This window comes from Diabrotica virgifera, chromosome 7 (genome assembly GCF_917563875.1).
Source record: "Diabrotica virgifera virgifera chromosome 7, PGI_DIABVI_V3a".
Lineage (NCBI taxonomy): Eukaryota > Metazoa > Arthropoda > Insecta > Coleoptera > Chrysomelidae > Diabrotica > Diabrotica virgifera.
This window is the reverse complement of record NC_065449.1, coordinates 223,323,418-223,336,477: the sequence shown is the minus strand read 5'-3', so window position 1 is coordinate 223,336,477 and position 13,060 is coordinate 223,323,418. Positions and strand designations below refer to the sequence as shown.

The 13,060-nt window shown below is 33.0% G+C and overlaps 1 protein-coding gene across 1 annotated transcript in view; it reads left to right on the top strand.

Annotated features, from left to right (window-relative positions):
* LOC126888803 (microfibril-associated glycoprotein 4-like) overlaps positions 1–12,727 on the top strand; it is a 57,927-nt gene extending 45,200 nt beyond the window's left edge. The window contains exons 5-6 of the mRNA XM_050657184.1: positions 3,373–3,603; positions 12,448–12,727. Coding sequence (XP_050513141.1) covers positions 3,373–3,603; positions 12,448–12,617 — 401 coding nt within the window. The 3' untranslated portion in view covers positions 12,618–12,727. The remainder of the gene's footprint in view (positions 1–3,372; positions 3,604–12,447) is intronic.
* The last annotated feature ends 333 nt before the right edge of the window (positions 12,728–13,060 follow it).

Here is a 13,060-nt window from a genome sequence, read left to right as displayed (position 1 = left end):
TGTGTCATGCAAAACCACAGGGCTTAGCATTGGTTAATATTTGTCATCTGAAATCACGGTATCTCATTTTTGATTGGCTGGACTAACGTTTTGTGATATTTTGGGAGAAATGGTGCTTTTCAGGGTTGTTCATGTTTCTGTAATTGGTTGCGTGATTCGTCAATTATTTCGTCATGCAAAGGACAATATTTGCTTGATTGGTTGGTCGGATCATGGTGTGTGAGCTGAAGGAGGGGTGGTATGTTTTCTAGGATAGGAGCGATGAGGAGGTAGCTAAGATGAGGATTATCGATTAGCTAACGGGTGAGAGAGGTCGAACTTCTGATGATGTAGTGTCCAGTGATGTCTTCAAAAAACACTGGGAGAGTTTGCATTTAGGTGCAAATATGGAGATTGTGAATTTGGCTGCAGAGTTTGATGTCGGCAGTCAACGACCTTTATTTTCGTCTAGAGGACACCCCCTGTTCCTTTTGGAACACATTTCATATTAATCATTTAAGCAGTTCTTATTAATAACCATGGTGAAATGAAGTCGTGTATTTACGTCACAACAAGTTACTTAAGTTATTAAAACCAGTAAAGCATTGCTGAACTTTTCAAACTAAATACTTTTGTAAATTCGAAAATGTACCACATCAGTATTGTATTTTTGTGGTAGTAAAGTGAAAAGTGCTACGACCGTATACCTGGACTTTGCGTTGGAAGCTGCAGGACATTAAAGCGGAGACACAAAGGTACCTAATTAATGTTGTATTTATTTGTATTTGTGGACAATACCTCTTAAATGTAAAACCAGAAAGAGGTCAACTTTAACTTCTTTTTTTATAATTTTTTGTTTAATAAATAGTATTAATTTTCAATAATGTTGGCTTGTAAATAATTATCCATCTCCCTTCTCTCTGGTCAAGTGAGTAAGAAACAACCAGGTAGGTTTTATTTATCTTTTTTTCTTTATATACTTTATATTTATCTTGAAAAGATTATTTTTATTTAGTTGCCTTTTAATGTGTTGTTTGTTTTATCTAAAGAGTTTTTCTTTGTCTTCCCTTTTAAAACTAAAAGATCAAAGTGGCGCCCTTTTGGCTTAATATTGATTCATTGTTTATTTAATCCTTTTGTCCATTGTGTACTAATTTAGCTCTAGTAGCTATTTTCCTTTTTTTAATTTTTTTGTCTATTATTCATATATTTCCCAGCTAATAAGAAACTATAAAGAACCACCCCACACCTCTAACCGATTCTGAGCAACGGAGCCTTCGTTCATCCCATATGTGTTGACAATTTTTTCTCCTTTCCATTTTATTGCCACAATGTTCTCAGTATCGCAGACGGATAAATCATTATTTGATTGTCGCCTGCGACTTTATGGCACCGCACCTGTTAGGAATTGTATTCCTTGGCCGTGAGCCACTAATGACACAGCTGCTGTCCTGTGTCATGTCCTCAGTTGATCCGCCGGTACTCATTTGGCGAAGCCTTATTCGTACCTGTCCTGTGTATCTACAGGAAGGTTCCCTATCAGCCATTGGGACGCGCCGTGTTGGGGTTAAGGACTTCCCCATCCAGATCTGTCTTTCACAAAGTACTGAAAAACCCCTACCCAATTCAGAGCTCTTCCTCCATGCAAACTAGACCCAGCGCGGTTTAGAAGCCTAGGATGGTGTAAGCAGAGAAGGTTTTCCATTGTTTTTAATCTGGTATAATAGCAAATTGCATCATTTTATGTGCTATTAGATTAACAACTTTTTTATTGAGCTAAGAAGCTCTGAAGCATCCTAAGAGCTAAGAAGCTCCGAAACCGATAGAGTTACTTGCTGTACTATCTGATTAAACTAGTAATACAATACGACTGCAGTTTCGGGATGCAACGAAATTGAAAATGTTTGTTTATTTTTAATTTAAATTATTCTGTATAAATATTTTCAACTTTGCAACACGAAAATGCAGCAGCTTCATAATACTCTGGTTAAATCAGAGAGTGCAGGAAGAGTCTACACAGGTTTCGGAGGTTTAACCAGAGTATTATGCAGTTGCTGCATTTTCGTGTTGTAAAGAAATTGAAAATGTTTATACATTTTAATTCATTTACTCTTTTGTTGAGTACTAAGGAATCTTTCTTGTTGGAAATTTTTCCACGTTGAGCAGATGGGTTGTGAATTAATTAAAGTTCTCTCATCTTAATTTCCTCGCCATCCCGTATGATTTATAATTTTTGAAAATCTCGGGAGGTTGCAACCAAATAAAGTATTCCACCTGTTGTCAATCTGGTGGTATGGGAACGATATTTATGGTAGATAGCTCTAGTACATCCGTGATATTTCGTTCTTTGCAATTCGGAAAGGCCCAAAGTGTGACGCCTGGGGAAATCGGAGAGAAGAGGATATGGGACTACTGATGAGGAGGAAAAAACCTCCGAAACCGGTATAGACTCTTCCTGCACTCTCCGATTTTACCAGAGTATTATGCAGCTGCTGCATTTTCGTGTTGCAAAGAAATTGAAAATGATTATACATTTTAATTCATTTACTCTTTTGTTGAGTACTAAGGAATATTTCTTGTTGGAACTTTTACCACGCTGAGCAGATGGGTTGTGAATTATTTAAAATTCTCTCATCTTAATTTATTCGGCATCCTGTATGATTTATAATTTTTGCAAATCTCGGGAGGTTGTAACCAAAGAAAGTATTCCACCTGTTGTCAATCTGGTAGTATGGGAACGATATTTATTGTCGTTTTCTGTCCTACTTCGATTGATAACTTACTTTGTTTAAACTAGTCTGTTTATTTTTGTTAAGGTGGAAACTAACTTTTAATAGAGTTACAATTAAAATTGTGTTTGTCCATTTAACGGATCAGCAGCGTCAGGATAAACATTATTGACCTATTTAATTTTTCGTGAAGAAACACATTTTTATAAATATTAAAAAAAATCTAAAACTCTTAAAAGAAATTATAATCTGGTAATGTAAATTGTAATGAATATTAAAGTAAACACATAATTTTTAAACTGTTTTTATTTGTTTCAGTGTTTTTCGAACCCAGTTTTACTACTTTAAAGTGATAATGCAAAATTAAAAAAATTAATAATAATTCTTAGTTTTTATATCAACAAGAATGTATGCATAAAATATGTGTGAAATAATGTATTTAAAAAGAAATATAAGCTTTAAAAAGGTATGATTACTTTTAGTATAGGAATGTATGCGAAATCCATTTTTTTATAAATTCGGTAATACTAAATTGGCTAAAAAAAATGTTGGCGTTACGAAATGTACCCTTACGAATGTGTACAGTTACGAACTGTCACTGTTACGAAGTGTCCCCATTACGAACTGATACCAAACCACCTAATAATTCCATTTAATCTTTTAGGTTCTGAAATCAATGAACTTTTGATTGAACTCACTGACAGAGATAAGAAGACAGCTTATGCACAATTCAAAACCTTTGGTATAGGACCCGAAAAAGATGGATACATATTAAATGTGTTAACAGGATATTCAGGAGATGCTGGAGATGCGCTGTCCCCTCATCTAAACTCAAAATTTTCAACTTTTGATGTAGATCAAGATGAACATCCAGGAAATTGTGCTCTCATGCATGGTATTATTATTAATTTAATTTAGATATTTTACTCATTTAAAAAAATAAAAACGAACAATGAAGTTTTTGATGGCAGGAGAGAGGGCGATGGGTTAAAATTGCCTTTTATTTTTTAATCACATAAAACTTAAAGAATTGAAAAAATGTGCGGGGGGTACTCTTTAAGGTGCGGTGGAGGGGTGGGTACTCTTTAATTTATGTATTCCGTCCATACGTTTGAAAGTTTTATGCGCCACTATCGACGCATGAGCCACTAAAAAGCGACGACATAGTGCTCATTTAATTTTACCTATCCCGGCTCGGGTCCCGGCCATGTTCTGGACAGTGAACTATCCATGTATCTGAAAATTTTTTAGTTATTATATACCAATAGGCAGAAATCCTACCTGTTCCCTAACTAGAGTTCGAAGTAGTTATTATTAACAATTTAGTGAAACAAAACGCGTTTTGTTTTTATCTTTTTCACCTCATTAAAAAGCTAAATAGTTGACATATTTGAGTTTTTGTAAATATTTTTATCAATTTTTTTAAAGTTATTCTAAATGTTTATAACTTACAAAATTTCAAGAATCTGGCATTAGGATTTTTGACTACAATCTTTTAATAGCATTTGAAAGTATTTCTACTTCTGATTTCATTTGGCATACGCAGAATTGCTGTGTTTATTATTTTCTATTTTACGTTATTGCAAAACAGAGGTCTCCAAGATAAACAAATAGAATAACTTTTAAATTAATGGATGTGTTTCAAATTTTGAGGGTTTGTTAAGTACCCATTTTGGGTGAAACACCAAAGTTGGGTACGTTAGTTTTAATAAAAGTTATTAACAAATAACAATAATTTTCACTTATTTTGCAGTTTATGAAGAAACAAATTTACTTATATTCCAAAAATCGGCATTTTGAAGCTTTTTCAATGTTCTAAAAAATCAAACTTTTTAATTTTATGTCAACTATTTATCTTTTAAATGGAGTGCAAAAAATCGAAAAAAAAAATCGTAATTTTTGCACTTAATAATTGTTAATAATTAAAAAACGGCTCCTAACGCTACTCACGGAATAGGTAGTTTTACAATAATTAATTATAATAATAATAATATAATATAATAATAATGTTTATTTACTTTCAAAATAACGCAATGGAAATACACTTAACAGTTCAATACATATAAATAAATATAAATATAGATATAAATATAAATGATATGAGTAAAATATAAATATATATGAATTTATCATGAATATAGTGTACAAGTTATAAGCAAATAAATAAACACAAAAGAAATTCCCTGAAGAACCAAAGGTTGTGCACAGGGATTATTCACATATATTTAGCTCTAATTAAGTGTTCACAATACTTTATGACATAGACCAATCAACAAAGTAAAAATAAAAACCCAGAAAATGTTTTGCTTGATTTGAATAATCATAGTAATTACAAAAATATTGCATCCAGAGTTTCAGTTTCCTCATACTTAAGAAATCTGCTAAAAATTGTTTTGACAAAACTAAATGAGTTTATTTTTCTGATATAGGTTTTATACATGTCTGGTAAACAATTAAATATTTTGGGTACGAAGTATGTATACCTCGTCCAATTTACTTACCGTTGCACGTCATCCGCGCCATAGCCTGTGACACGATACCAACACGAAATATTTAGGCGGTGGGTGTGTTATTTTTTAGAATCAAAATGATTCTAAAGGGGAACACACCCACCGCCTAGATATTTCGTGTTGGTATCGTGTCACAGGCTATGGCGCAGATGACGTGCAACGGTAAGTAAATTGGACGAGGTAATTATATTTCCCAATAGATTTTTGTGCATTAGAAATTTGAACATAGTCGTGATGTTTCCTTATAGTGTTATAAGAATGATCCAAGAATTTTAATATATGTTTATTATTGTATGTAAATAAAATTATGTTAAATTGATACAACTTTCTAATACTCAATACGCCGGCTTCTCGGTAAAGTAGTTCTGACGGGTATAGATTTGACTTATTTAGCATTATTTTCAGAAATCTCCGTTGCAGTATTTCGTAAGTTTCGTTACATGCGAAGCATGTGTACCACCCCATGCCAAAATCTCATATCTAGTACGAGATTCAATCAATGAATAATAAACAGTTTTTAAGTAAGGCAAATTTAGAATACTGCTGAGATAACGAAATTTATAGAATAACATTCTTAAAGTTCTGCACACCGTATCTATGTGGACAGCCCATCTTAAGTGACAGTCAATATACACACCTAAATATTTTATGTTGTTTTTGAAGTTATACTTCTTTACCGGCGATAGAGGGTGAATTTTTATATGTTAAAACCTATCAGCCCGGCGCATGCGCATTATAACTTTGTTCTGATTGGATGTTCAAATGACATGTCAAAAATTATCCGATATGGCAGCTGTAGAACAGCTGTGGTTTGGAGGTAAAAGTAAAGGTAAACAAATGTATAATATATTAGTTTTATTGTTGTGAGGACAGAAACAAAAAAGTTTATAATATTATAGTTACTTTTAAATAGTTTTTAAAAGCAACAGGTACGTAATAATTGTTAATGTATCATGGGTATAAACCTACCTATTTGATCTGCCAAAATATGCAAAAGTATGTAATACTTTTATTTATATAATTTGATTACCATCAAAATTTATATCAATATTCACCTAATATATTGTTTTCTTACTCTCTGTTTTATTGTATTTTTTCAATTCTAAATCATTTCAATTCAAAATTAAAATAATTCGATCAATTTTCAAAATATCAAATTATCACAAGTTTAATCCGTTTAGTTAGTCGATCTTCGTAAATAATGACACATACTGTCCGTGGCTAAGCGTTGAAGGAGAATGAATTCCAATACCAACCGCGTTTATCAGCGCTGGTTCGAGTCCCAATAGAAACTTTCTTTTTTGTTTTTTTAATACATTTTATGATTGTAAGTATATTTATTATATAATTGTATTTTCAGAAAATACGTATTTAGTTAAAAAAATTTTCGACAATTAATGTTCAGACATCATTTGTGGCTTGTTTAATGTGTTTGTGTGTGTTTTATTCTTTTATTATTTTAATTTTTGGCACTGTTCTAATAAAAATGTTTGAGAAGTAATAAGTATAAATTAGTTTAATATTTAAACAAAATATAAATAAAAAGTATGTTAATTTCGTTTAAATCATATAATAGAAGTATAACTTCTTACGTGCGTACAAAGTACACACACATTCTTTTTTCTACTTATTTTTATATGTGTATTATTATTTCTTATATCTAATTACCAAAAAAGTTGACAGATAATTGGATAATTTAGTGTTATGAGAAAATCTTTATTTCCCTGGACTATTACCCATGTTACCGATCCGTAAGTAATAAACACTGGGCGTATTTATCATTTTATAAATTCTAAATTTTGTTGTTCTTGACATATTTCTCTCTGCTGGTCTAGGTCAAAGTAATACCGATTAACCAGGCATATTCGCTTGCTTATTTATTATTATAATCTTTTTGTTTCAATTCTCTTGGAATATCGCTACGAAAATATAATATATGAATTAAATTCGCGGAGTTGGCTGCATACCATATAACCATATAGTTATAGTCGGAAAAATGAAAGAATACCCATGAACGATCACATCAATCACATATTATTCAGATTATTAATAATCTATCTCTCTCGTTTATTATTTATGAAAAAAAAAACAGCAAATACAAAATATGTGATTTATGTGATCGTTCATGGGTATTCTTTCATTTTTCCGACTGTAAAAAACTTTAATATCCAATTAAAAACTCTTGTTGTAATTGGAAGATATAATTTTAATTAGGAATTAAAATTTTAAGATCCAACGGGATTACATAAATGTTGAGAAACAAAATTTTCGGATTACTCAGTCCATCTTAAGTGAAAAAAAAATGTACGAATATGGGCATACCACTAACGGACTCAACTTTGTACACGCTGTGCTTTGCGGATGACCAGGTGATCATCGCACAGGACTCTGAAGATCTTAGTTACATGATGCGAAAACTTTAGAAGAGTTTACAGAGTGGGGCCTAGAAGTGAATATGGAAAAAACTGAATACATGAGTATCGGAGGAGACCAACATAGCCTCCGAGTAGAGGAAAATCAAGAAATAAAATTATGTGAAGACTACAAATACCTGGGAGTAAAGATCACTCAAGACGGAAAATTAGATGCAGCTATTAAGGAACGAAATATACAGGGTAGGAAAGGCATATCCTTACTAAACAGCGTACTGTGGGATAAAAATATTTCTAAGGAGAATAAAAAAAGAATATATAACACTATAATAAAAAGCATCACAACATATGGATGCGAAGTGTGGCCCATAAAAGACAGAACAGAGAAAATGCTTAGAGCAACAGAACTGGACTTCTGGCGCCGTTCAGCGGGAATATCTAGACGCGACAGAATAACAAACGAGAGAGTCCGAGAAATCATGGGGGTTACACATACTATTGTTGACGACATCAGGACGAAACAACTCAGCTGGTACGGACACGTAAGGAGAATGCCGGAGAATAGAATACCAAGACAAATCCTCGAATGGCAACCAAGAGGAAGGCGCAGACCAGGAAGACCTAGAAGAAGTTGGAGAGAAGGAGTTGATAGAGAAATCAGGGACAGAGAACTCGAGGACGATCTATGGAATGACAGAACGAGATGGAGATTGAAAATCGGAAGACGTCGAAGAACGTTGTAAACCGATATTATATATATATCTTAAGTGAACTTTCTTCTTTTTCTTCTTCTTCTTTTGGCATCATAACCCTGGATGGGTATTTGCCTGTCTGGCTATGCTTTTTATTTAGATCTCTCTTGTGTTTCATATCTATCGTTTTGTGTTCATGGTATTCAGGCCGTCTACCACGTCATCCAATCATCTCGTTCTAAACCTTTCTTGTTTTTTTTTCGCCTTCCTATCGGCTTCCATTGTAATATTTTCTGTATTGTTTTTGCATCGTCCTTTCCCTGTACAGGTCCCAACCATGACAGTATTTGACTTTACACAAATCTTACAATATCATAACCTTCATTATTAATGTAAAAGATGACTTTGCTTGCTTTCGATTCAGAGGGATGCACAATTACTGGACAGCTGTTTCTGCCACTGCAGTCAACCTCAACAGCGCTAGCGTGCAGACCACCGAGGTGCATGAATGCATGAATGAAATACCTTCGTTCTTAATTTTAAAGGGATTTTGTTTTGTTTTTGATAGTATATAGCAGGGGTGGGCAAACTTTTTTTAGTAAGGGCCACAAAATATTTTTGGTCCATGACCGACGGCCGCAGTATTTGTTACCTTAACATGTTCAAAGTTTCAACTTTTTACTAATTTTGTTTATGGTGGGGGGGAGGGGCATGGTTTTAAATCAACATTTCAAGCACTTTCCTTGAATTTTGTTTGAAATTATGGTAGAATTATTTTATTTTTAAATTAAATAAACATATTCAGTACAATTCAAAGATTATTAAAAAAAATTCAAGACCAAATATTGAAAAATAAGCAAACGGTGGCAAATTTTTACAGGCAGTTCCAAAAAAATGGATTTTGCAGTAGAACTCGTCAATAGATCATATGAAAAAAAATCAAAAATTCATTTATTTTTATTTAGCGTATGGCTTAAGTATATCACAGAACATATTTAGATTTATGCATTATACAATGCATCACAAACAGATGTCCAATTTTTTTATATATTCGATTGACCCTTCGGTTGCCATTACAAAGTCTATAGGGTCGCCTGTGTATGCTCTGCGTGGGCAGTCCTGAACAATGTGACTGATCGTCTGTCTTGCAGCGCCGCAGTCACAAGAAGGCGAGGGGAGTTTACCCCATCTGTGGAGGGAGTCGGCGCATCTTCCACAGTTTGTTCGAATTCGATTAAGGGCTGCCCAAATCTTACGGGGACGTTCAAATTCGCCAGGTTTCCCTATGATGTCCGGTAGACTATGGTAATGCGGATCTGTCCTACTTTCCCAATCTTCTCTCCATCGGGTATTTAAGTCAAAGTTGGATTGCTGCAGCGCTTGAGCAGATTGTAGAGGGGGTAACCTGGATCGGAGACGGTTTCCAAGAATATCGGGGATGTCGTTGTGGACTAGAAGCTGGCGACTGTCCATTATTTTGTTATATTCTTTAACCAATGCATGTTCGCGGCGTAGGTTGGGTGGTGCTATATTACTAAGGGTAGGTAGCCACATTGTAGGGGTGGGCTTAATTGTGCCTGTTATCATACGCATAGTACGGTTTAGTTGGGTGTCGACCAGGTGGGTATGCCTGCTATTTAGCCACACTGGAGCACAGTATTCTGCCACCGGATATATCAGGCCAAGAGCAGAGGATCTTAATGTTGATGCTGTGGACCCCCATGTAGTGCCGCAGAGTTTCTGTATTATATTGTTGCGTGTTTTCAATTTTGCTGCTGTTTTCGTCAGGTGTTCTCTGAATGTGAGCGTTCTGTCTAGAGTAACCCCAAGGTATTTCGGGTATTTATTGTGTTTTAACAGCTTGTTATTAAAATACACTCGCAATTCTCTGTTTGCCAACTTGTTGGCAAAAATCAAATATATTTTATTACCTTATGAGTTTCTCGAGGTAACTCTTTTGAGGTTTTTAGTTTTAACGACTTTTGAGTTTCTGATATCACTCAAAATACAAGTCAAACTAAAGAAATTTTTCTAAAAAATGGAGAAAATCAACATATTTAATATTGTTAACCAAAACATATCTCGACAGAGTTACCTCACGAAATGTCTGAAGAAAATCTATGAAAAATTTCAGGTGGATCTGTCAAGTAGGTAGTTTTTAAGTTACAATGTCCACCGCCTTTGAAAAAAGCAGTTTTGAGAAAAGAGCGTTTGGTTTGACAACTTTTATTTCAATTTGTTTTTTGTCTGTCAAATCGTAAAGTGGTGCACGCCGGAATGTGTTTTTGAATCGCAGAGTAATTTACAAAAGAAACGGGAACAGCTGTTGAACGTTTCTCACTAAGCTCAAGCTACTGCAAAGCTAGTCGAAGGTAGGGATATTAATCATGCTTTACTTCCGGTAATTTTACTCCGGTCAAGCTGAACATTTTAAAGAGTATTACTGAAGTTTATTTATTTATGTACTTTCATTTAAAATAATAAAAAAATGAAAATAATAAAAAAATTTCAAAATTTTCAAACCGTACCCCTTCCACCTAAACAACGTTCGAACTTAATGAAGCATGGTATTTCCCTCAAATATATGTGTATCTATATATTTATTTATTTTTATTTTATCTATGAACCCATTTCTTTTTTCCCTAATATTGATTGTGGGGCTTGTGACATCTTATGCAATTTACTATTTTATTTGGGAATAAGCCACAATTTAAGTTTGAAATTAAATTTATTTGACGTTTTGATTTCCACTTCAGAAATCGTTATCAAAATACAAAACATAATAAATTAAGCATTTATTTAATTAGTTTAATTTATTAATGTTTTGTATTTATAATTTATAAATATAAATATAATTTATAAATCTATAAATAAATTTAATTTCAAACTTAAATTGTGGCTTATTACCAAATAAAATAATAAATTCTATTTTCACATTGTTATTAGTTACGTAATATGCAACACGCGTCATTTAAATCAAAATAAACAAAGTTAGGAATTTGCAAAATATTAGATTCCCTTCATTGTTTTTGTTTTCTTTGAAAGGATTGAATAATATAAAAATATGCACGATGAATTAATCCTATTGAACGAATAATTAACAATATTAGTTTTAATAATTGAAATGACCTTGGCGTTTACTACTTGCAAAACATTTTTGCACAATACCTGCTCATGGATTAAGCAGTGAAAAATAATAACTGATGTTCTGAAAATTGTTCATGGACGTAATGTTTAAGTTTTCTCAACATTACAATATTTGCTCCTCTTAAATTTGGTGCTACGTCAGTTGTTACACTTACTATAGGTGGTTACAGCGTTAATTTAAAATTTTCCAAACAGTCCAGACTACTTCAAAAATACCGTTTCCATTAATTTGTTGAAATTTCGTGGAGCTGACTGACGGAAACCCAAATAATTGCCCGCGTTATGTTGAAAATTTGCGGAAAAACCACCCGCTGCGAAAGTGTTAATTAATAGCTGCTTTATCTATACATATCTATTTATTAATATTAGCAATAATTAAAAAAATCTTTAAATGAAAATAATTCACTTTTTTCCGCGGGCTGCAAAAAAATGTATAAAGGGCCGCATGCGGCCCGAGGGCCGCACTTTGCCCACCCCTGGTATATAGGAAGCTTTCCGAATGCCGCTCACCCTATTCTTATTCTTCTGTTAATTTTTTTAGTCTGGTTACTTTTGTTTGGTCAGATAACTTTTCCTAAGTAAATACATATATTTTTGGACGTATTCTATGTTTGTTCCACTTATGGTAATTACTAATGTGTCTTCTGTATTAGTCATTATTTTAGTGTTCATTAGATGCATCTTCAGTCCTTTCTCAAGAAATTATTTTTCTAGGTCTGAAATCAGTATTCGAAATTGTTCCATAGTTGTTGCTATCAGGAGTACATCATCGCCAATCTTAGATAATTTAAATATTTCCAGTTGATACAAATCTCCCTTATTATCCCAGTCTATATATTTAAAAAATGTCTTCCAACTCCAGAGTAAACAGTTCGGGTGAGATAGTATCCCCTTGTCTGACACCTCTATAAATTCTAATTAATTGAGTTTGCAAATCTCAAAGTCAAAAATCATATTCTTAGTATTTGTAATAAACGTGTTTTTGCAAGATTTTTAAAAGATTAATATCTAATTTTAGAGGGTGCATGGTGGTACAAAGCTTGCCATACCAGCAATTTAAATGGAAAACACATTAACGTAAATCTTTCTGCGACTTATAACTATCATGGTGTAAACTGGAATGGTTTTAGAGGACATCTATACATCCTAGCAGGATCTAAAATGATGATTCGGGCAGTTGAGGTATAAGAAGAGTCATCAACAAGTGAACTACTGGTGAAGTAAATGTACCTATAGATAGATATATACAAAGATGCATAATATATTGTAATATCATTAATAAATATTAACCCAGCTTATTTTAGTTCGTTTCTCCTATTAAATTCTCTGTCCTTTGTCTTCTGAATAAAATATTTAGACTAGCTATAATGAGTAGTGTAAATAATATCCAAACAGGAATATTCACATATTATGTTCTTGGTTGGTTTCCAGAATGTCTTAAAATAGGAAAAATCAAGCCTTTGCTTAAAACGGGAAATCGAGAAGACGTGATTAATCATGGACCACTATCTTTGTGATCTGGGTTGTTCAAAATATTTGAAAATTAAAACAAAATAAATAAGTAAGTTTTTTGGATAGGTTTAATATATGATAGGGGAGCAAAGTATGCTAAATGTGCAGTCACTCGAGCG